This window comes from Hippocampus guttulatus, chromosome 10, assembly GCF_054856545.1.
Source record: "Hippocampus guttulatus isolate MCC_2025c chromosome 10, RoL_Hgut_1.0, whole genome shotgun sequence".
Taxonomy (NCBI): domain Eukaryota; kingdom Metazoa; phylum Chordata; class Actinopteri; order Syngnathiformes; family Syngnathidae; genus Hippocampus; species Hippocampus guttulatus.
This window is the reverse complement of record NC_141270.1, coordinates 9,580,561-9,604,173: the sequence shown is the minus strand read 5'-3', so window position 1 is coordinate 9,604,173 and position 23,613 is coordinate 9,580,561. Positions and strand designations below refer to the sequence as shown.

The 23,613-nt window shown below is 42.8% G+C and overlaps 1 protein-coding gene across 5 annotated transcripts; it reads right to left on the bottom strand.

Moving 5' to 3' along the window:
• Nucleotides 1-689: 689 nt before the first annotated feature.
• On the bottom strand, nt 690-23,222 carry LOC147199196 (vinculin-like). Of its 5 annotated transcripts, XM_086121900.1 has the most exons (24): nt 22,767-23,222; nt 18,831-18,901; nt 17,851-18,001; nt 17,443-17,551; nt 16,177-16,299; nt 15,125-15,285; nt 13,008-13,098; nt 12,779-12,926; nt 12,160-12,313; nt 11,894-12,069; nt 11,719-11,817; nt 9,533-9,723; nt 9,293-9,319; nt 8,705-8,904; nt 7,892-8,020; nt 7,662-7,811; nt 7,131-7,239; nt 6,513-6,815; nt 6,322-6,446; nt 5,527-5,712; nt 4,405-4,560; nt 3,282-3,485; nt 2,893-2,997; nt 690-2,308 (listed from the first exon to the last, which is right to left on the bottom strand). In XM_086121900.1, exons 1-24 carry the CDS (start codon nt 22,932-22,934, stop codon nt 2,162-2,164), a joined length of 3,483 nt encoding a protein of 1,160 aa, XP_085978026.1. In that variant the 5' UTR covers nt 22,935-23,222; the 3' UTR covers nt 690-2,161. The 5 variants fall into 5 exon arrangements, with proteins under 5 accessions (XP_085978026.1, XP_085978027.1, XP_085978028.1 ...); XM_086121901.1 differs by lacking the exon at nt 9,293-9,319 and having other exon boundaries at nt 22,767-23,221; XM_086121902.1 differs by lacking the exon at nt 11,719-11,817 and having other exon boundaries at nt 22,767-23,221.
• Nucleotides 23,223-23,613: the final 391 nt, after the last annotated feature.

Genomic DNA, 23,613 nt, shown 5'->3' with positions numbered 1-23,613 from the left:
CTTACAAATCGGGCTTCCCTTGTAAAGCGACGGCCTTGGATAAGTGGCAAAAATGGACAGATGGAAGATTACAACTGTTTAAAATCTTTATTTATTTATTTATTTTAACCAAAAAGAATTGAAGTCAACTCCACATCTGATAGAGTTAAAAGAAATTTGGCTCTGCTGAAGTAAAGTTGGAAGATATTCCATTTACATGTGTTTAAATAATAAAAAGTATTATTATTATTATTATGGTATTATTAATTTAAATGGGCACTCTCAGTCAATGAACACTAAATTGTCGGTGTGATTGTGAGACCTTGGTTTGTGGTTATATAACTACAATGTCAGACAAAAGGCTACAAGAAAACCTGAACTTCATTTTGGGGTAAATCAGAGGCACTTAAAATAGTGGCTTGCACGTGATAACTCTCATTTAACATGAATTGGAATGACATTGCCCTTTCTAAAAGTTTATTTATTTTTAATCAATTGAGTGGTACGGGTTACACTGGAAAAAGTTTAAAAAACGTTTTTCTGGGTCTCATTTTATATCACAAAACATGGCATTTGAACAGGGGTGTGTAGACTTATTTTTTAAAAATAAACTCCCCTGTTCTAATAACGGAATCACAAACGTAGCAAGTAAGAGCTGAGGTCCAGTTTCGAGTGACCATACCAAACGCAGAAAAAGGCAAACTTGCAGGTAAAGTGTCATTCATAATCAGTCTTTTTATTCTTCCAAGGCACAAACAGCCCATGTGTTTGCATGGCCATAAGCTCTCTGGATACATTCAGGGTGCATGGGACACATGACACGTACATATATACTGTGATGTACATACACCCTGTCGCTCTCAGCAAGCGGCTGCTACATGCTCACTACATTATGTCCCTTTAATGGCGTGTTTATTATGTTCTCATGCGCACACTTGAACCGGTTCTCCATTTAAAAGTTACATTTGCCCAGCAAGCATACAAAACACGGTATAAACCATAAAGTCAAAGCGAAACGAGAGCTTAAAATGTCTTAAGAGTGGTGTTGGTTTGCATCTAATTTTGTTACCTTGTGACGCCACCTCTCCAGATACACGATGACCCCCAAACAGTTCAACTGTTCAGGAAAATAAATGTTCTACATGTGAAATAAGACAAAAAAAAAGAGTATGGTGGTAGTGTGCTCTTTGAATTTTTCGAGTTTTAAAATGGTGTACCGTAAATGCGTCATTTGGCTTCAAAATCTAAAAAAATAAAATAAAATCAGTATGCAGCCATAAAAACTTCACATTTGGATAGGGATGGAAATTTGATCGGCTATGTGGAAAATGTTAATTTGAAATTTGTTGTAATAATCTGAATGTTCTTAAATCCTGTTTTCAAGCCAGCGCTGTATTGAATTTGCTGAGGAGTTGTGTACATAGATGTAGCTACACTTCGCATACGCGTGTGCAACCTAGTAATGTTGATCTTCTATAGACAGACAACTAGTTGACACTGAGCCAACAATTACTGTACTCCGTTATGCATCAATTAAAACAGCTAATTACCAGTAAATTTCACACAATCAAAATTCATCATGATGCCCATCCCTACAAATAATCATGAGTTGTCACGCACACAAGCCAAAACTAAGCAAATACTTCATTACTTCAGCAGTCCCTCATTTATGTAATCACACATTTCATCGTCACACACTTCCAATCCAGAAGACTTCATAGTTCAAGTATAAGCGAAATGTAGACGATAACGTCACAACTTCAAATTGACAGACAGCTCTTCAAGCAGCAGCGTTAATTGTCAAAGTAAACATGAGCGTTTTTAAAGATGGTGAGAATCTCTCACAGCTCAGTGTATCTATACACACCCACCCACACACAAACACACACACAAGACTTCATTATTAAGAAACAAACCTCTGTTAAACAGAAAAGTCCTATCACAATGTCTCGAGTTGCCTTTTAGAAAATAGAAAACATCTTCATGCAAAAAATATTGTGCTACCAGCAATCAACATAGCAAAAATATATATTAATATAAATGCTTTCTTCGTGTCCTCCTAAAAAGGGACATGAAGAGCTTTAAATGAACATGGATGATGGAGAACCATCTAAGTCAATGTTGCTACTTTTTTTTTAACCCTCTGTAGTGTGTGCCGCTGTTCATAAAGTCAGTGCTGGGGTCACTGGTACCAGGGGGTCTTACGCACCCAACGGAGGGTGAACCCTGCATCCGTGCGGATCTTAATGGAGGCCGCCTCAGCTTCCCTCACCGTCTCCTTCACGGACTGCATTAGGTTCTGAGCATTGTGGACCAGCATCTCTGTGGCCTGCACAAAGCAACGGGATATTGGGAAGCAAGACATAACAATGGAGAAGGCACAAACTGATTTTTTTGTTTTAATGTTGTTGTGGGGACATTCCATCCATCCATTTTCAACATCTGAAGAGGGTCGTGGGGTTGCTGGAGCCTTTCCCAGCTGATTTTGAGCGAAAGGCGTACCACCCCCTTAACTGGTCGCCAGTCAGTCACAAGGCGTACGTAGAGACAGACAACCATTCACACCCACAATCACAAAGTCACTGGGTGGTAACTGATCCCATGCTGCCTGCACACAAGTCAGGTTAGTGGACCACGACATCATCAGTGACTTGTTGTGGGGTCATTTTAGAAAAAACTGTATAGTAATTGTAAAGTCATAATGCCCGTCCACCTATTAAGTGTGAAATAGAAATAATGTGTTTGATTTCAAATTACAAGTTTATAAAAGTTGAACTTGCTTATGTTCCATAACCACGAGGGGGCAGTGTAATCAACATAAACACACCACGAAGATCTGTCACACAGTTCATGTTCTGTTACTACTCTGAAATGTCAGTCCCATATATCCAAATGACAAATTGATAATTGTACCTGCTCGGACTCCTCTTCACTAATGTTTGTTCTTCCCAACATGGTTGCTTTCACAGTGGAGAGGATCTTCAACTGAGTGCTGATGGTGGGGATGCGCTCACACACCTTTCACAAGAAAAGAAGAGAAGAAGAGTAAAATTAGTTCAGTTGATGAATTGTCATAAAATGGTGATTTTAACAACCGGGCAAGTGGAGCAATGCTCGACAAGAAACTGCTGAGGGCAAAGCTTGTCATGTTCTCTCACAAGAGAGTGAATCAATAAATAATTCAAGCCAACAATAAAAAATAAATATAACATTTTGTTGTCTCGGCAGTTTATAAAAACACAGCATACAGTACAGTATTCTGTCGTACTTGATACCATTTCTCATTAAAAAACAAAACAAACCTGCAGCAGGTTCGTCCTGATGCGTCTGTCCGTGCACTGCTTGGCCACTTCCTTGGCGAGTCTTGTCACCTCGTCCGACGCTTTTGCGATGTCCTTGGCACATTGGATCAACGCTCGCTTATTGCCGCTGCCGCCACGGACCAGCCGGGACATCTCAGCCATCAGCAGTGCCATGCGCTTGGCGGCTGCGATGATGTCGTTGCCCTGAGACGAGGATGCGATAAGAGAGACGAGGAGAAAGAGGATGGAATTTTCACAATTGAGGAAATGGAATGGAGAAACTCTCATGGACAATAGTACTGGGTCAAATCTACTAAATGTTGGCACGGCTTCAGTGCTGCTTCCAAGTTTGTAGGAATAGTTTGTGGAAGGCCTTTTTCTTTTCCAGCATGACGACTGCAAGGCACGGTTTGATAATTTTGGTTGTGAAAGAATCTCATTAGAAACCTTAGGGATGATGGACAACAGAGTTTGTGAGACAACAACCCCTCCCAAAATAAAATTTGAACGTCCCCATTGTCAACAATGGCCTTTGGTGCCAATACTTTTGTCCATATATCACATGAGGTTTCCAAGCTTATTTCTGCTGATTTCAATGAAGGGTTAAAATCATGAAAACGGCAGCGAATGCTAATGACAAGCATCCATTTAGTAGTTGCATGCAGTGTACACACACAGAATAATATCATTGTGAAATTTACCAGCATGCGAACATAATTCACAGTACTTTAAGATTAGTAACCAACCAGGTAGTAGGAAGTTGCAACAACACTACATCACCCAGACGTCTTTGGGAAACTGTCATCATTGGCATCACAAGTTGCCTTGACAACAAGTGATTGACAACAGCGAGGCCCCGCCTTTAAATCACCAACATAAGGGCGGGAAATCCTGAAGCTAGTTGGTGCATCAATTAAAAAAAAAAAGCCATTCCATCAAGTGTCAACTTTTAGTACAATTTAGCACCATCTGAGCAGCCACAGTTCGTTGAGGTTGCCATGGTAGCAGCTGATGCAATTTGTTTGAGTGATTTTTTTGTTTGTTTTTGCATGCGTTTGTAGAGAGAAGTGGTGGAGTCAAATCATCCAGCGCCAAAAAATGCGCTTGGGATGTCATGTCAGACCTTGCTGGACCACTTGCGGGCCTCCTGGTGAAGCGCCTGGGCAGCCGCCAGCATGGGTTGATTGACAGGCTGGTTGGAGGGCATCAGCAGGAGCTCGGGCTCATAGTCATCCTCACCATCAGTAAATTCATCTTCATCGTCTACCTCTACTGCCTCCTGGCAGGGCAAGGCGGGGAAGGGGTATATTGGCGGCGGTTGGCGGAGGATTGATTGGGGAAGGAGGGGAAAGGGGGTGGGGAGAGAGCCAGGAGGCGTTTAGTACACTATGAGAAGCAGTAGGTGGGAGAACAGAGGAATTGAAGGAGGAGTACAGGCATCATGGAGGAGCGGGGAGGGAAGGCGGGACTACGGAGTGAAGGTGTGGCAGACTGCAGCTGTGGTTGTGGTCGAACAGGAATGAGGCCTCCTTCCGCAATATGAGTGGGATGCAACTAAAGTGACTTTTTGATCACGGTTTCCGAAGGCAGATGTGCAAAGACAAGAGCTAGCAACAACTCTCTTATCCTCATCCAGGAAGCAGGTGAGCTGGGATCTATAAAGACTGACTTTGGCTGTGACACCACCAGCCAATCACAGGGGACATATAGATAATCATTCACACATGTATTCACAACAACGGACAATTTGGAACCTTTAAGGAGCCTAACGTGCAAGTGACTTGAACCCAGAACCTCTTTACTTTGAAGTAGAGCCACTTCACCATTGTGCAGACCACCCCAATAATATTTACAGCGGTGCCTTGCGATGCAAGTTTAACTTTTGTAATAGCTTTTTAATAAGAGAAAACAGCACTCTATATTTTTGTACTTCATAAAAACAAAGGGCATTAACATAACTAAATAAAATGTAAGGAATTAAAAACCATTCAGGCTCTTTGCATTGTACAAGTGTACATAATGAATTGCCCAGTAAAAGTGCGTGCGCACCACTTTTTTTTTTTTAACCAGATGTCAGTTTCCAGGTTCCTTCTGAAATTGGAATCAAGGCCCTGATGTCCATATTTCAGCATCACCATGACACCCAATATATGAATTCACAGTCAACAGAGAGAACGTATTCCATGACTATAATAGTGGAAAATCAGTTTTACAAATTGAGGTCGTTGTGCAGCTGTGGACTGACCTTGCTAGACCACTTGCGAGCCTCGTCGTGCAGCTGTTTGGCGGCCACCATCATGGGCTCACTCACGACTTCCCCAGCCTTCTGCTCGGGGAATTCTTCATCCTTTTCCTCTGGAGGAGGAGGTCGAGGGGGCGGCACCTCGCCTTCTGGCAGGGGAGGCTTGGGTGGAGCCTGCTCGTCACTTACCTGAATGGAAAACACATCATTGGTCCAAATTCGATGGAGAGACTATTCGCGGACCGCATCCAGTGTTTCAGTTTAAAAAATATTATCATCATCCTTATTCTTAGTTGATGAAAAAGAGAATCACTGAAGTTCATTATGCATATAGTTTTAATTAAACACAAAGGAAAACACTTCCCAGAAAGCCAATTGCTCTCTAAATGAATGCAATCCGAAAATCATTTGTGACTGTTTATGTAATACACTAATGTCTTGAAATGGTGAATTGTGGGATTTTGTTAGCTGTGAGCGGTAACCATCGCTCCCCAAAAATAAAAAATAAAATGAATAAAAGAATTCGTGAAATATTTCATGTGTTTAGTATATAATTGAATTTGAGATTTTTTTTTCTTATCTGGAAAAATGTTTTACCTTTCTTCTCATTGGCAGTAAGCAATCACTGTCTAGTTCTTCAAGTAGTACTACAGTAAATACTGTATAGTGATGAATAGCGAAAAAGAAGCTTGAGGGCACCCCGATGCCACACAATAACGTAATGCTCACTTACTGCATTACAGCACTCCATGGACAATATGGGGCTTAATGATAACAGTGAATACATGTTGGACTTACTTGTAGCTGATCTAGATCAGGTGGTGGAGGGGGGAAATCCAGCTCCTGAGGTTGGAAGGCCTCTCTGACCTTTCCCACAGCAGCCAAGATCCTCAGACAGGAGTCCAAATAGGTCTTTTGCGTTGCTATGGAAGGATCAGAGGTCATCTGGACCATGCAGATTGTTTATGGCTTTTATTGACAGTGTGTACCTTTATCTTGTATGTTGCCAGCCACTGCCTTGGCGTCCATGACCATGGGGGAGATGGTGTGGGACAGGACGTCTGACGCGTGTTTCACCAGGTCTCTGAAGCGCGGATCTTCCGAGTTCTCCACTTCCCTCTTGGCCACCAGCAGAACCCGATTGGCTCGCCGCGCGATGCTCGTCGCCCCGGCAACAAGCATTTGGGGCTGAACATTCGCCATGGCAACTCGGCACTTGTCGATGTCTTTTTTGATGGCTTCCTCGGAGGCGTCGAGCAGTGACTTGGTGTCTATGGCCTCATCAACCAGACCTGGACACGCAGACGCGGATTCACGTACAAACACAAAATAAGAAAATTGAACTCTATTGATGTCAACTTTTATTACGTATACGTATACCTGTACATGAATCTCCAACCCACCACAATAATTAAATATCTATAACAGTGATTTAGCCGTTTCGCAAAATGAAAAATAAAAATGAAACAGTTTGATAATCAGTTTCATCAAACTAAAAATTAAAACATTATTGAAACAAGAACCGAAAAATAAACTACATCCATAAATTCTCATTTAGCATAAATCATTGCATAATATCTACATGTATTCACACAAAGGCATCTGACCTGTGAGTTTCTCTACATTGTCGATCCACTGGTTCTTCATGGTGTCAAAGTGCTCGTATGCTGCTTTGCTACCAGGATTTTTCAACAGGATCCGAGCAGCAGAAGTTACCTGGACCAGGCGTGGATTTGGCATTAGACAAACGGAGGCAAATGCCCCCAAATGTCTCAGACAAGATAATTAATAACGTTTTCTTTGATTGGAAGCAATTGCTAACATGTCACATCAAAATGTTTAATCTATCATGATCGTTTCGAGTGCTCCCCGCTACTTATCATGCAGTCGAGATGATTCTTTTTACTGTTCTTATTGATTACAGTAAACGTGTTGAGATGATTCACTTTCATGGTTAATAACCTCAAAAATGATTCTACTCTCTTGGTCTATCTCAGAAAATAGGAGACTTTTCTCAAACTCCTATTTTTTCAAAAATGACTAATTGCGGTCCTCATCCAGACAAAAACATTTATTTTGAAACAAATTCAAACATGGTGAAAAAAAAAACGGATAAATAAATAAATAACGACAAGCACCTGTGGTGTGAGTTCACGGGCATGTTTGACAGCAGCGTGAATCCCCTCCACTGTGCTCTTATTGGCTGTTCCCACAGCAGCCGCCTTCTCAGCTGTTGCCCCCAGACGACCTGTGTGGGCCTCAAAATTCCCAGCACGCTCCTCAAAAACCTACAATGAGAACACAGAGACTCAAACATCTTATTCAGCGCAATTCTTCTCCTTGTGAAGTTGCGCACACCACGACCAACCTCCTCTCTGTTGGGGGCATCCGGGGGTGCAGTCGCAGACACGGCCAGCAATTTGATTGGCGTTGTGGTGTCACTGAAGACGTCGGATACTTCCTGGGTCATCACCTCCTGCATTTTCTGCCTCAGGTCCTGTTGTTGGGTATATGTTGCATTATCAGTCCACTAGGTGACACACTCCACTACTGCATTTTATCAGCTGACAAGCATCCCTCTACTCTGGTTTGATTTTCCCTGTTTTCAGTTGGCCCCGCGACCCTAGTGAGGGTCTAGCGGTTCGGAAAATGGATGGATGGATACACTTGGCTTGTGCCTTCGATTTTAAAAATGGACAGATGAGCATGGCCCAAAAATTTTAGATTTTTATTCACATTGCATTTCTTAGAACTCACAAAGTGCTTTAAATAGTTAAAATATACACAGTTAACATACTGTATGAAGTCACTTTATTAAAGTGTATGTCTGTATATAAAGTGGATATTAAATTTGATACTAAAGGACCCCCCAAAAAAGGGTACTAAAGCACATTAACTTTATTTTTTAAGGCACTTAAAATGGCAGCAGGTGTGTGCTGGCTCCCATTTAACAATAGTTTGAATGTGATTGGTTAATTCGGAAGACAGACAATTCAGTTCTGAGAGGGTAACCGTATTATTTCATTAGTTTATATTGACATTGTGGGCATTATGTGGCACATACTTTGTCCATTCCCTGTTTACCCCCACCCAGAGGCCAGAAAATAAATGAAATAAAAAAATAGTTCAGGGAAATGTTGGTTGCACAATATATAAAGGAGGCAGTCCTTATATGAACTACCTTAAGGCCGTCATGTAGCTGCGCAGCAGTCGCCCGAGTCTGCGGGGCCTCGGCTTCCCCCCTGCCAGCCATGTCTGCCAAGGATGTCATGAGAGCCTCTGCTCGGTCACAACGTCCCATCAGGTCCTGGCGGTACGGCCCCAAGAGGCCTCCTGCCAGCCTCCTGCCTTCTCCAACCATCCCTCTGATAGCCGCCTGACCTGAGGACACGAAAATGGTCAAAGGTCGTCCTCCATATCACATTTCAATACCGGCTATCATCTTGCTCTTGGATAAAAACAAACACATCTATGGAGGTGATAAAGGGAGGAAATGAAAATAATTTGTACTTAAACAATAATTCAATTGAACTGTATAGGACATAAAAGTTAAAAAGAACAACATGTTCAAAAAAATCCATCAACACTTTGTAATAGTTAAATACAACAGAACTGTATTCAAGCAGTGATTCTTTTGCTGACCCTTAGGGGAGCCAGTGTACCCCGACTGGTAGCAGTACAATACCACCATTTGAAAGTCACTGCCCTGAAGTATATTTCAAGAATGTGGGAGCATCTTCAGTGGAAGGTAAAAAGTGAAAGACAGTACCTGTGTTCCACTCTAGTCTCTCACACTCTGTCCTCGAGAGGCAGCGTGGGAGAGAATAGGCGACAATTAAAAGAAACAGACACACAAAACCAGCAATACCAAACATGTTTCTTCTTTCTTAATGTAGTTCAAATCGGTGAATGGACTTTCCTCTATGAATGGCACCTACACGTTTTTTTCTCAATAAGTGTCTGTCAGATTTTCAGAAGCCCTCATTCCCTTATTTTCAAACCCACTCACCTACACCTCTGTCATCCACTCCGGGGTTTGCGACCCAGCGCAGCGCTTGCTCCATTTTGCCCTCCAGAGTGACCGCAGGCTTGGCGGGCCTCATGTTGGCCACAGCCCGGTTGGTCTTGGCCTGCAAGGTCAGTAGGGCCGCCCCAATTTGTTTTGCAAAGGCACGGGCTTCCGGACTGTCACCTTTCCCTCTGAAACAACAAACCGAAATGGAGAGAAAATGTTTAATAACGTGCAAAATAATAAGAGCATTAAACATGAAGGGAAATAAGGTGTTCAGTTATCCAAAGTGTTCTCCACCTTTAAAGAGGAAGAAAAAAGTTTTTTTTTTTGGTTATTTTGTTAGAATCCCAACTTCTTATGAACCCGTGGTTAGACAATCATTCTTAAAGGGAAATATCATTGATGTTTAAATGCATCTGATTAACCTTAAATGAAGTTCAGATCTTGTAGTAGGCTTTTCATTCCTTTTTTGGGGCTGTCTAATAGAAAAAAACCTGAAGGTTTTGTGCTAACACCAACTAGTATGGAACCAGCGTGTTACGTAATTAATAATACGTTGGTTGTTCGGTCACTATACCACCGATGTCAGAGTTTGGTTCGCATTGCCGGCAGTAAGTCGGAATCGTTTCCAGTGGGGGTAGGACTCCGCCAAGGCTGCCCTTTGTCGCCGATTCTGTTCATAACCTTTATGGACAGAATTTCTAGGCGCAGCCGAAGCGTTGAGGGGATCCGTTTTGGGGGCCTCAGTATTGCATCCCTGCTTTTTGCAGATGATGTGGTGCTGTTGGCTCCTTCAAACAGGGCTCTCCAACTCTCACTGGAGCATTTCGCAGCCGAGTGTGAAGCGGTTGGGATGAAGATCAGCACCTCCAAATCTGAAACCATGGGCCTCAGTCGGAAAAGGGTGGAGTGTCCCCTACGGGTCGGGGAGGAGATCTTGCCCCAAGTGGAGGAGTTCAAGTATCTTGGGGTCTTGTTCACGAGTGGGGGCAGGAGGGAGCGGGAGATCGACAGGCGGATCGGTGCAGCGTCTGCTGTGATGCGGACATTGTATCGGTCTGTCGTGGTGAAGAAGGAGCTGAGCCAAAGGGCGAAGCTCTCAATTTACCGGTCGATCTACGTTCCAACCCTCATTTATGGTCACGAGCTATGGGTCGTGACCGAAAGAACGAGATCCCGGCTACAAGCGGCCGAAATGAGTTTTCTCCGCAGGGTGTCCGGGCTCTCCCTTAGAGATAAGGTGAGAAGCTCGGTCATCCGGGAGGGGCTCAGAGTCGAGCCGCTTCTCCTCCACATCGAGAGGAGCCAGATGAGGTGGCTTGGGCATCTGATTCGGATGCCCCCTGAGCGCCTCCCTGGTGAGGTGTTCCGGGCATGTCCCACCGGGAGGAGACCCCGAGGAAGACCCAGGACACGCTGGAGAGACTATGTCACCCAGCTGGCCTGGGAACGTCTCGGGATCCCCCGGGGAGAGCTGGAAGAAGTAGCTAGGGAGAGGGAAGTCTGGGCTTCCCTGCTAAAGCTGTTGCCCCCGCGACCCGGCCCCGGATAAGCGGTAGATGATGGATGGATGGATGGATGGTTAAATACCAGAAATTACAAGTTTAATATATGATAATGATAGTGTTGAAAACGTTTATATTATCAAAATGAGCTTTTCAGAAGAATTTCTGATTTTGTACTTATTTAATAGATCATAGACCAGATTGAGATTTTTCATTGGCCCGTGCCAAATATATTTTATTACCAGATTTCGAGTAAATAAGTCTTATTGCACTTCTGAAAAAATTTTACATAGCCAAAGGGAAAAAATTTTTTTTTTTTAATTCAATAAAGCACAAATGCAATATGAACAATAAACTTTATACAATCAATAGAGCGTCGGTATAGACTTTCTGGCAGTGCAGCCAATAAAAAAAATGTATTGAGCAATGTCTGCTCTCATGTTTCACACCATGTCATGGGACAAAAGTGTTACTCAATGTGTTTATGGTCATTGTATTCAGATTCTAGAGAAATGATGATTCATGTTGTTATGACTCACTGGACTCTTTGAATTAAGAGGCTCAAACTTCAATGTGCTATTTCCCTTTAATTTCTGCACTCATTTTCCTTTTTTTTTTTTGTTAAACCATCTAAATAATTAACCCCGTTACCGCTTCATATTCAAACATTTTAGCAACCTTATTGCAGGACGGGTGCCTAAAGTTGAGAGGCAACAACATAACCTCCATGCAGGGAAAATGTGCCAGGTATTGTTGACACAAGTCTGCGCTCTGACCCTGGGAATGAAGGGTCTTAGAATGAGATAAAAATACAGTATAGTTAGGAGTGTCAGAGGAGGGAAAATAAACATACTGTTTGCGAAGCTCCACAAGTCTGGAGGTGAGGCCTGCAATCTCACTGATGGACCGCAGAATGTCGTCCCGGTCTTTGGGGTCCTCACACAGCTCGGCAATGCGTTTGGCCTCTGCGAGTAGCGCCCTGATGTTCTCTTCACCCTCCAGACCGCCATTCGGGTCAGCCAACCAGGCCTCAATGAAATAAAATTGGGATATTTTGTAAATGCCATCTTGAGAATGTTAAAAGCGCAAAAATGCCAATGTTGCGGTGCCTCATGAGACCTGGGCAGCATCCAGTCTCCTAGCGATGGCTTGCTTGGCATTGATAAGAGCCTCCAGTCTGCGAGCGGCATTTTCCACTTTGCCTAATAACAAGTCTAAGCCCTGAGAGCATTGGCTTGCACGCTGCACACACGCCTGGCTCGAACCCTGGCCTCTGCCACAAATAAACACAAAGGAATGAAGACATAAATGTTAATACATGCATATTTTTCCAGTGGTGACAACAGCAGTCACACTCCCCACCTAAAAGTAGAGATACTAATGCAAAAAAAAAAAAATAGAGCTACTGATTCAATTCTTGTACTTAAGTAAAAGTAGAAAAGTACAGACTTGAACATGTACAGTTTTGCCAGATGCCCGTCTTGACGCAAACCACTTAGATTTTTTTTAACTTAACATCTGTTGATTTATGCTCTTTTGACATTTCGTCGCCATCTACAAAGAATTAAAAAGATAACCAGTCTATTTTGAAAAAAGTAAGTCGTACAAAGTACAGACATCTGTTTTCAGATGTAGGTAGTGAAAGTAAAAAGTCATCATAAAGAAACTGGAAATACTTGAGCAAAGTATAGTAACAAAATACTTGTACTGTGTTACTTCCTATCACTGCATGCGATACCTGACTCGAAGATCTGCAATCTGGTCGGTCATTTGTCCCAAAGCCTTGTGTGTCGCCAAGATATCCTTCCTCTCCTTCCCAGCACAAAGTTCTCCCACCTTTCCCGCCTCGTCCAGGATCACACGCAATGCGATCTCACCCGGTTCTCCTGGTGAGAGCGACATGCCAAAACATTGTTCTTTCATGTCAATAAAAAGCAGAGTCCATCAGAAAACCTTCAGATTCAAACCTGGCTGTCCGTACGGGTCTTTCAGCCAACTTTTCGCTTGGATCATCTTCGATTCAATCAAGACCAAAGATCTCTTGAGTGCTTCCATATCCTAAGAAATTATTAAAATGTCAAAATAAATATTCATTATTAAATTGAAATGCGGTCATCATGAGGAAAAACAGCAAATACATAACTAACTAAATAAATAAAATGCCTTATGTAGAATCACAATCAAGGACTTTGATATAAACAAACATTTCATGTCAGTATATTTTTGCTTTCTGATTAAATGGAAAATGTTCTCAAACTGCACGTTTTTTTTTGCAGACAGCAATGTTTTACTCATTTTTAAAAATATGTGGGTAGGAAACAGCAATTTTCTGAAATAGTTGAGTCTTTTTTTTTTTTTTAAAGCAAATCTTACACAACTACTGTTTTAATGAAAAGGCTGTTTTTAGTTGTTGGTGAATCATTTTTGTGAATGGCCTCAACCACTTTGGTGCCCAAGAAGTCATATTTACAAATAAAAATAGAGCATGACCTTCTTCCTCTTCTGCAGTCATTACGCAGTAGCAGAATTTTTGCGGGCATTTCTGAACAAGGTTGGCTCCCGTCAAATAATATAGATAATGTAAAACAGCAGCAAAGTTTATAATGAGCCAACAAATGCTATGCTAGCTCCGGCTTAACAGTAAACTCCAGTTAACCTCATTTGCTTTCCAAAATAATTTATTGCACAAAATTGATCTTTTCATCGATCACTATCCTCAACCATAATTTATAGGTCACTTAAAATGTTCTAATTATGATTACTATACCGCGCATAGTCACAGCAGTCATTAATTCATTGCATGCCATCAAACATGCATGTTATGTTATCACAAAACTTTAGTTAGGTAAATATTAACTCAAATCGTATAAAGACGCCCGTTTTCACCAAATAATAGAGAAAAACATTTATCTTCCAGCTCAGAGGATGATGAAACGCTTGAGTGGAACCGTTCAGTAGGTCATGTATCACAAATGGGTCTGGACCATCTTATTTTATATAATTCATGACCCTGAGAGGGAGGGCAGCACTTGCCCCTCATGATGACTGGGACTGGCCACAATATGCGCACGTCAACCATTCAGACACACAAAGACAAATCATTGTGTGGACCGGTTATGTGTGTTGAAACATGCAGAGTGACAAGTTGGACGAGGGAAATTGATCTTATCATTTATGATGTTCTAAAAAAAAATAGAACGGAAGGGGAAAGAAATCATCCGAATCATTTCTGAGGCAAGTGCTTTTAAAAACAACATGTTGTGTAACACAATATGGCATAAACTGTAGAGAAAATACAGTATATGAGGTTACCTTATATGAATACATCATTGAATTGTGTCAACAAATACGTGGCTATGATATTTAAGTACCGGTAGGCTTTTCAAATATCTTGACTTGAGTATTAATTGTTGACAACTTTCTACTTCTACGCAGTACACGATGATATCAAATATCGGTCCGTTCTAATTTTTACTTTGTCAAAACAGGCTTTTTTTTTTCTTTTTCTTTTTTCAAAAGTCTGAAATTAGTTGAATCAGTACTTGAAGACAGAGTGTATGTAATTTCGTCACCTCTGCTCAAATCACACACACAGATGCACATAAAACAATACACGTTGTGATGAGTTACAGATAGACAGAACATCATCACATCAGCTGACTAAAACACGGGACAAACAAGGCTGTTCAGGATCAGCATAGCATTTTACGCCCAAATGCGTTTAACCAAGTGGCACACACACGTGCACTGGAGGCTGCAGATGGGGAGAGAAACAGGCTTACCTTCTATAAGGAGGGAAAATAATGGAGGAGGAAGGTACAGAAAGAAAAAGGAGAAGGGGTTACACCAGCAAGCAAAAAGAAAAAGTGAATCACAGAAGGTAAAAAGATGCCCTCTGCAGGAAAGAGGCTTGTGTGGCTAACACTGCTTGACTGCGTGTGTGTGTGCGTGTGTGTGCATGTGTGTGCATGTGTATGTGTGTGTGTGATCAGGCTTTCCGCATCAAAACCGCAATTAAATAAGTGTCTGGGGATTAACTTGAGAGGGTTTATAATGAGAATCTGCATAGTCAGCTGAGGGGTACCTTGTTGGCCCAGGCGTCTTCGTCCCACGTGGTGAGCTGTAAGACTCTGATGATCTCAGTGATCTCACCGCTCATCTTCTCAAAGGTAAAGCGGCGGTTCCTCTCGGCCTCCTCCAAGCCGGCGCCGCGCCCGCTCTTGGTTGCCACGAAAATTTTTATTGCTGAGCGTGGAAAGACGAGACGTAATTATTGGGAACGTTGTCGGAAATGAGGAAATATTTTCACTTAAAATGGGCCAAACATTTGTCGCGGTTAATTAAAATTCATTCTGGATGAAAGAGAAAAAAATAAAATAACAGTAGCATGCATGTTGAGGGCTGAAGGGGGGGTGGAGAATTCACAAAGGGTTAAAGGGCACTCCCACCCCAGTTACAGAAAGATTCACAAATGTTTAATAAACGCACAGGTTTTCTTTTTTTGTCTTCATCTTGTGTATTCCATTTCTTTGTGCACTCTCGTGTTTGAGATCAAGAAATGACTCTTTTTAGATTACAAAATTATTATTATTATTTTTTTTTACCCGATGAATTATCTTGATATGACACTGAAATTGATATGACCGAGTGAGCTTACAAATGCTTAAAAAAATGAAAATACAACCACGCATATGTGAAGTAAGCCATAAGTGAAAATTCCAAATTAAAAGAATCAAAAATGCAACCGAAGGAGATAATGAACTGCATGACAAAGTGAAGCTAGTTTTTATCAGTTCTTGTACAATTTGGCTGTTTATTTCTTCCCACCAGACCGGAAACTGTTATCACCGTAAGTCTGCTTTCCCTCAATTTCACGTCCTGTTCACAGGCGTGACGATCTTGGTGTTCCAATACTTCTGTCTACATCATATAGAGTGTTGCCCAGCTCTTGTTAGTCGATCCAGGACAACAGGCAGCAGCTGGCGCGTGTGCCTGTTGTCAATCTTACTGTACAACGCAACTAATGACTGTCATGAACAGCGTTGCTATAACAACCGCGCCGCATGCTCAGTGACCTCCTCTCCTTGGCTTTTTGTGGCGCCGTCGGTCCACGCACGCATGGACGCGTACACTCACCTGATATCAGGACGGGCAGCAGTTCTTTGACCGTGCTCATGGAGTTGACGAGCATCTGTCTGTGCTCCTGGTGTGTCAGCTCCTGTTGTCTCTCCTCTATCATCTTTGACATCTTGGTCATCCCTGAGCATAGGCGACCAGTTACTAAAGAACTGAGTAATTTGGTCACAGGCAGCCAGGCAGCAAATAAGGGCTTTGCGAACCACTGGTCTCACGCAGAGTCAACACCGGACATGTGTGACAACACAACATAACCTCACCATCATATTTCAGACAACCAATGCATGCAACTTAACCGATTTAACATTTTTATCCGTGCTGACGAGAAGAATTTTACAGATGAGGATGACATGATCCAAAATGATCAGAGAGGTGAACACTTTCTTAGTAGGAACCTTTGACCGTGGAAACTGTTTGTGCTTTACCGGTATTTGTGTATGTTTTGTGTCACTTCATCCAAATAACTTCTGTAAAACTCACAGTGACGATTGGCTTACAGCAAGTCTAAATTTGTTTGCATGCTCACCTCCTTTTCTGCTGATTTACTTCAGCAATCTTTTCATATATTAACACAAGACCTTAAAACGTGCTTTTTGCCCCATGGTACTTTATGATGCCCTTCTTTATATTTCTTGCACCATTCTAGAATAATTACTTAATATGGTGTAATAGCAAATAGACGTTTAGACATTGATAAAAAGAAACTATAGAATGCTGTAATTATTTTATTGTTTGTGTATTTTGATGGGAAAATGTCAGAGACCTTTTAGTCAGACACGTGGGAACTGTTTAAAAAAAATCATAAGTGCCCTTTGAAGGGTCCAATTATTATACAGCCAAACCTTGGTTTTCGAACGTCTCTGTTCTCGACCAAATCGGTTTTGACCAAAAATTGTGAGTTTTTTTATGCCTCGGATTACGACCGAAAATCACTTCTCGACCAAACTGAGCGCACTTGAATGCGTCACTTGACTCCTCTCGCCTTCCTTACACGAGGAAAGCGTTCCATTGTGAGCAGAGGTGTTCAAGAAAGATTTTTTTTTTTTAAAGAGCATGGTTTCGGTTTTCGAACAGCCTTCTGGAACGGATTATGGTCAAAAACCGAAGTATGACTGTATTTCCAAGAGCTAAGCATGAATGTGTACAATTGGGTATTGATCCAAATTATTATAATTCAGCCTTGACGGACATTATTGCTTTATTCTTTTTCAGATGTTGCGATTCTGTTTTTTTATTGCAAAGTGTTCGGGAACAGTTCTCGCTGACCTGGTCCCAGGTTTTTAGTGTACGTGACGAGGTCCTCCATAGTCTCCACCACTTCAGATACTGTCAGATACTCCAGAATACCTTTGCACACGCGGATAATCTTACGCACCTGGGACACAACACAGATGCAGAGAGTAGCATCACAGACGAAAAGACTAGGAGTATTAGAGCCTCTTATTGCTCTTCCTCAAGTAGCCACACACACACACAAACTCACGCACACACACACACACACACCAATTCTGCATTATGATAGAGCTAAGTCATTTGATCTGACTGATTAAATCTAACTGTGACTCCCATTAGTGAGCTGCTTGAAGCTCTGAGCTCAGTTCCTCCTCCCGTGCGCCGCTATAAAAAGCTGTCTTTCCCTGAAAGATATCCCCGAGCAGACGAACACGTACACACCTCGGCCTCATCGAACGTAAGCAGCAGGTCAGACGTGCCTGACAAAATCCCTCTGGATCCGTCGATGAGGTAATCCCGAGCAGGGACCGAGTAGGGGTCCGTCTTCAGCATCTGAGCCGCTTGGACCAGTTTAGAAGACGAGTTCTCCACCCTGCACACATCCAGAACACATATTTCTTGTTTTCTGTTATATTTTAAACAAAACCAAAAAAAAGGGGGGGGGGGTTATTGAGCAAACATAAGGCACGGGAATGTATAGCAATGTTTAGATGTTATATGTTTTCTTAGGTTGAATAAGGTGACGGATTTAAGCGCATGAAAGAAGCCAAAGGCACGTCCTCCTTCTTCTGACCCCCGCTGGTCAGGGTATCGATGGCTGCTACTTCATCTATATTTAGTCAGGTTCACATTACACATTTCCCACCTCCTAGCCTGGTGGGTGAGATTTACGATGTGTATATACACTGAATGTGTATCTGGGAGGGGCGGGGGGGGGGGTGCACTTTGCAGATCTATATCTGTTTAAGATCTGGAATCTGCTTTTAAAACTGCAGATCGACAAAGGCAGCTGATAAGTCATTATCTTAAACCAATGTTATGCCGCCGCACTTCATTCATTGAGCTCCGTAATTCTGTCACGACAGAACAACTCAAGTCAATGCAGCCTGATTTCAGAGGTGCAGCACTGCTGAGTCGCCGCTTTCGGCCACCCTATCAGACCTTTGGAAGCACGCTGGGACACAACAAACAGCCTCTCAGCCGGATGAATGCTTGATGGCGGACAAGTCATCCGTGGGTCGCTTCTGACTGGGCAATCGGTTCAGAAGTGGCTCTTTGTTGCAGCTGGGGCACGCTGCCATATTTCCTAACATTAAACTGCTCGGAATCCTCTTCCGTTATTTTTCAAAACAAGTTCTCTGTCGCTCAGTGATAAAGTGGATTCATTCCACAGGCGCAGAGTCAGCGGTAAACACGCTTACTTGATGAACGCAGGGGGCATGTCTCTCTTCATCACCTGGTCCTCGGTGGTTTGAACCGTTTCCTTCCCAACCTGCAACGCATAAACGGACGATTATAGGTTTGTGTCGTTAACTGCATCGAAAACAGAAACTATTTCAAGTTACTATGTTATAAAACATCCACACAAACTATTTGAGTGAAGATATGGCAAGGAACTGTAATATTTTGGTGCAGATCTGAGTAAAGATGCACGCTGTTGTGGTTTCTTCTATCCATCCATCTTCTTTATTACTTGTCCTCATTAGGTGAGCTAAAACTTATGCCAGGCCGGGAACAATGGTGTTTTGAGACAAGATATAATCTGGTCTGTGGTGACGCTCATAACTCGAAAGACTCGCATCTAAAAGCATCTTTACCCATTGAAAGGACAAAAATGCCATCTAGCCTCTCTCCGCCTCGCAAAACCCCCCCAAAAACAACCTGTAATTTGTTGTTGTTGTTGTTTTTAAATAGGAAAACTATAATATTGTGCTTTATTAATAATAAATAAATCCACAGAGATGACTTAGATAGAATGTGAAACACACAACCACGGTATTACGGAAAGGAGTCGGGTTCGTTTTCGCAGAGGATAAAGAATATATGCTCGCTAGTGTTGTGACATTGTCTGTCTACATGTGTTTGTCATCCATTTGTGTTTACTGTTGCTTGAATGGTTATAACGTCACAACAATCAGTGTTAAGTGTTGGCCCCTCCTGGCATTTTCCATTATGTGTTAGCATTAAGCACTCTTAAGGCGATGTAATTTGGTTGTTTTAAATACGCGATGTGCCATTCTCTTTATTTCACGTTTAGTTTGACAGTACATTTCAAACTGGGAGGTGTAATATAAACAACTTGAAGACTCTTGTTTTGAAGAATTGTTTAGTATCTGCTAAACTATCGTGAAGTGAGTGTGGTTGAGTTCACGGCCACCGTATAATAAAACAGCACGGTGAACTCTAACTTCCCTTGGGGATGTTCTTATCAACAGAGATGCAGACGGCTGGCAGAGGACCCAGACATTCACACGACCTACATACAAACACAAATGCGCAAACGTGGCCACGCACACACACCGGAGATGCAATTTCAGGAAAAATGATGACACCGGTCTCTCAGTGCTGCATTGGTGAACTTCACTTAATAGACTTTGTGGCCCCCAGAAAGTCACAGGAAGATGTATTCTTTGCGAGAAGCAACCCCGAGCAACGTCTGGCATCCAATCTTAATGCAAAAGATTCCTTGAGATTTGCAGGAATGAAGCTCTGCGAGTATAGCGAGCGTGTCCTGATGAAACTTCAGACAAAGAACCTGCTTGAGTGCAAGTGGCCCTGCAGATAAGTGTCCACACAGTGACATTCTGTGTATGTGTTGGAAAGGTGTGCAGCTGGCCAAAATGAAGACACATTTAAACTGGAAAATTTCTCCCCAGAGCAGGATTATACTGATAATCATATTTAGAGTGATGATTGTTTGAATTTCCCTCTGGCAGTAGTGTTTTTCTTTTTTTTTTTTTTTTTTAGGAAAAGCAAACTTACAGTTATTGCGGTTCCACTTAAAATCGTGTAGGTGTCGCTTTCAAATTCTTGCTGACTGTCAAATCAATTAAAAAAAAGAAAGCATTTGCGTTGTCTGTGCATTAGGGATGCTCATGCTAAATGCAGTGCTAACATGAGTTTAGTTGGCTCAATTCTGCTTCAACTATACAAGACCACTGTGGGGACAAACTACAATGTTTCTCTTTTGGCCACTTACTGAGACAAACTAGCTTTAATAGTACGATCATGGTTCGCACTTCATCATGTTTTGCATTTGGGTGATTCAGTCGTTTAATAGCTTCAGTGATAGAGTCTTCAATTGTCTACCACCAGGCGGCTGTAAAATAATCCTTACTTCATTTGATGCTTTTGCATCGGAGTTGTGGGTGTGCCAGGAATTAGGGCACTGAACTCATGTCGCATGGAGTGCATAAATAGAAAAAAATGATTTACTGTTTTTTTTTTTCCCTCTGTGATTAATTAAGTGAAAATACCAAACTGGAGTCCCGGCTCTAATGAATACACGACTATTATGTGGCATTTCAGAATAGAGTAAGGAGGGCAAAGTAGGAAAGGTAATCCAGGCTCATCCAATGAATTACATCCCAAACAGAAGCAGGTGACTCTTCTGCTCACTTCTCAACAGTAAATCTATTTATTCCTCCCTCCCCCTCCCGGCAGACATACTCGGCATTGAGATCGACATCGCCTCCTTGGGGAGCTCAAACTTCCAAGAGCGGCTCCGTCATCTGCAAAACTCCAGTGAGCTCACGTGTTTCCAAACAAATGCAGCTTTTAGATGTTTATTTGAATCGTCAGCCCACACACGTGCAGCTTCTCTGACAGATTGACACCATCTTGTTTGCGTCTGGAAGAATCTCAGTGACCTACTTTCTCTATCCATGGCCCACCATGCTGGGGGTTAACAGTGTAACTGTATCAGTGTGCAGAGGGACTCTACTCTTTTACATCTTTGCATCAACTGACTGTGATTGCGAAAATAACGCTCACAAAAAGGGCCTCCATCATGTCCAATTAAGTTTTTCTGCCCGGCAACCAGCAGGCTGTGTGCTCTCGCTCAACACTTCCTTCTGTCATCCCCATCCATAACCAACTACTTGTCTCCTATTCAGCAGCATTGCTGCACCATTAGCAGGCGTCATCCGGAGATGAAAATGAGCCCCCAATTTTTAAATCCTTAATTACATCCGATAAGAGCAGCTTCCTCTATCTGGTCTTTAGCTTCTCATCAAATGCATCAGGGACACATAGGCATTCCGGGGGCTGCAATTAGCCACCCATTGCTCGCTGTCTGGATGAATGTACTGAAGTGATTTAGACAAGCAGAGAAACAGAGTGTTTGGGGTGTTTGCCTAAATGTGCCTAGTGATTGATTTCAAAACAGTCCAAGGTTTGGGGTTTGATTCTGTATGTTCTCCCCATGCTTGTGCGGGCTTTCTTTGAGAACCCTGTCTTCTCCTCAAGTTTCAAAAGCAAGCATGTTCAGTTCATTACGAACTCTGAAAAATAAGTGCCATGAAATTGTCTGTTGACCAGTCCAGGGTGGAACTCATTTCACCGAAAAGGTCAACTCGGGTAGGCTCCAGCTCACCCGTAAACCAAATGAGGACAATCACTACATAAAATAGGTGGGTTGATCAAATGTGCTTGTAGGATGTGTCCAACCAATTGGAAGATGTACTACAGTGCAATTAGCTTCCCTTTTTTCTTTCTATCTACAATAATACATCAATCAGGGTGTGTTAACATTGCCAAGAAATTTTGGTGCGGAGCTGGACAAAGATAAAGGGGATCCAGGATGTTTTGTCACTTTTTTATCGTGCATTATTTGACATTTTTGTTTTCATTTCAACAGTGAGTAGTTAAGTAACAATATTCAGGCTGTCACTGGCACCGTATGTTTGATTCTGATCCAATATGTCCCATAATAGGCCAAAGCGAAACCAAATGACTGATGTCTGTGTCTCTTGAGTGTTGTCGCTTGACTGCAGGGCTCGTATTGATTTTGCCAGTCAGTGCACAGACAAAGTGACCCACTGTGTAATATCAGTTTAAATTAAAGATGACCAATGTGTGTGTGTGTCAAAATCAATCTTCCGCTCCACAAACTCCATTGAGCGCAGAGGGTCCATCTGATTAGCGGCAAGGGCAAAGTTGAACATGTCATGTTGCGTTTGTGTGCGCCACTTTTACACCATTTTAATGGTGTGCAAAGATCAAACACCATAAAATGTTCTCTTGACTCAAAATGTGTTTAAATGTCTTATCTGGCATCGATTCTGTCACACGAACTGACGTTGGCATGATGAATGGCAAGAAAGCAAACTGGTAGAATAAAACTCACATCGACTCACCCGCACAAGGTTGCTGACTGCAGCCTGCACCGCCTGCACCGGTAGGGACAGGTCCGGGATGGCTTTCCCGTCCACCTCGCCTTCTTCGTGCATGATGACCAGGTGAGAGATCTGCTGGGCCACCGGCTCCAGGATACTCTCGATGGTCTTGGTGTGAAACACCGGCATGGTCACCGACTTTTACCGCAGCCTCCAGCACACACACACACACACAAAGGTGGTCGGTGGCTTCCTTGCAAAGAAACCCTCCTTTCTTGCTTTTTATTCTCCCCTAACTCGCGAGAGGAGCATCACCCACGTCCGCTCTGACGGTTAAAGCTGGACCCGGATCCCTCCGGTGGGTCTACCCTAGTCGTGCAAGAAGGAATCACCGCCCTCCGCCCAATCACGGCGAAGACGCAGTTTGCTCCGTGCCTGTGCGGAGGAGGAGGCTCGGTACGGGTGCGCGCTCACGCAGCATGCACATGCACGAGCGCAGTACCGCGTGCAAGTGACAGCTCTTTCCAACATACGTCATGCATAAATGCCTGTGTGCCCCCACCCCCAAAAAAGGAAAGGGCAAAATTAATGAGAAGAGATGGGAATTCCTCCATTGTATGAGGACGTTGAGTGCAGTGCCCCCAATAGGAAGAACGTGGTACCGCAATGAGTGGTAGGTAGTCTTCTCCCCAAGTCAGTTTAGACCAGGGCTGCCCAAGTCCGGTTCTCAAGAGCCCCTATGCAGTCTGTTTTAGATGCCTTCCTCCTCCAAAGCCTGATTGAGCTCATCAGCAACGTCTGAGAAACCTGATAACGATCCTGCTCATTTAAATTACGTATGTTGGGGGAGGGAGTACTGTACAGTAAT

Excerpts from the sequence above, each read along its gene's own strand:
- LOC147199196 (XM_086121900.1), bottom strand. The coding sequence starts at position 22,934 with ATGCCGGTGTTTCACACCAAGACCATCGAGAGTATCCTGGAGCCGGTG. Across the intron at positions 7,240-7,661 it reads CCCGTGAACTCACACCACAG|GTAACTTCTGCTGCTCGGAT; the intron begins GTGCTTGTCGTT and ends CGCCTGGTCCAG. Across the intron at positions 6,816-7,130 it reads CAATGTAGAGAAACTCACAG|GTCTGGTTGATGAGGCCATA; the intron begins GTCAGATGCCTT and ends CTGCGTGTCCAG.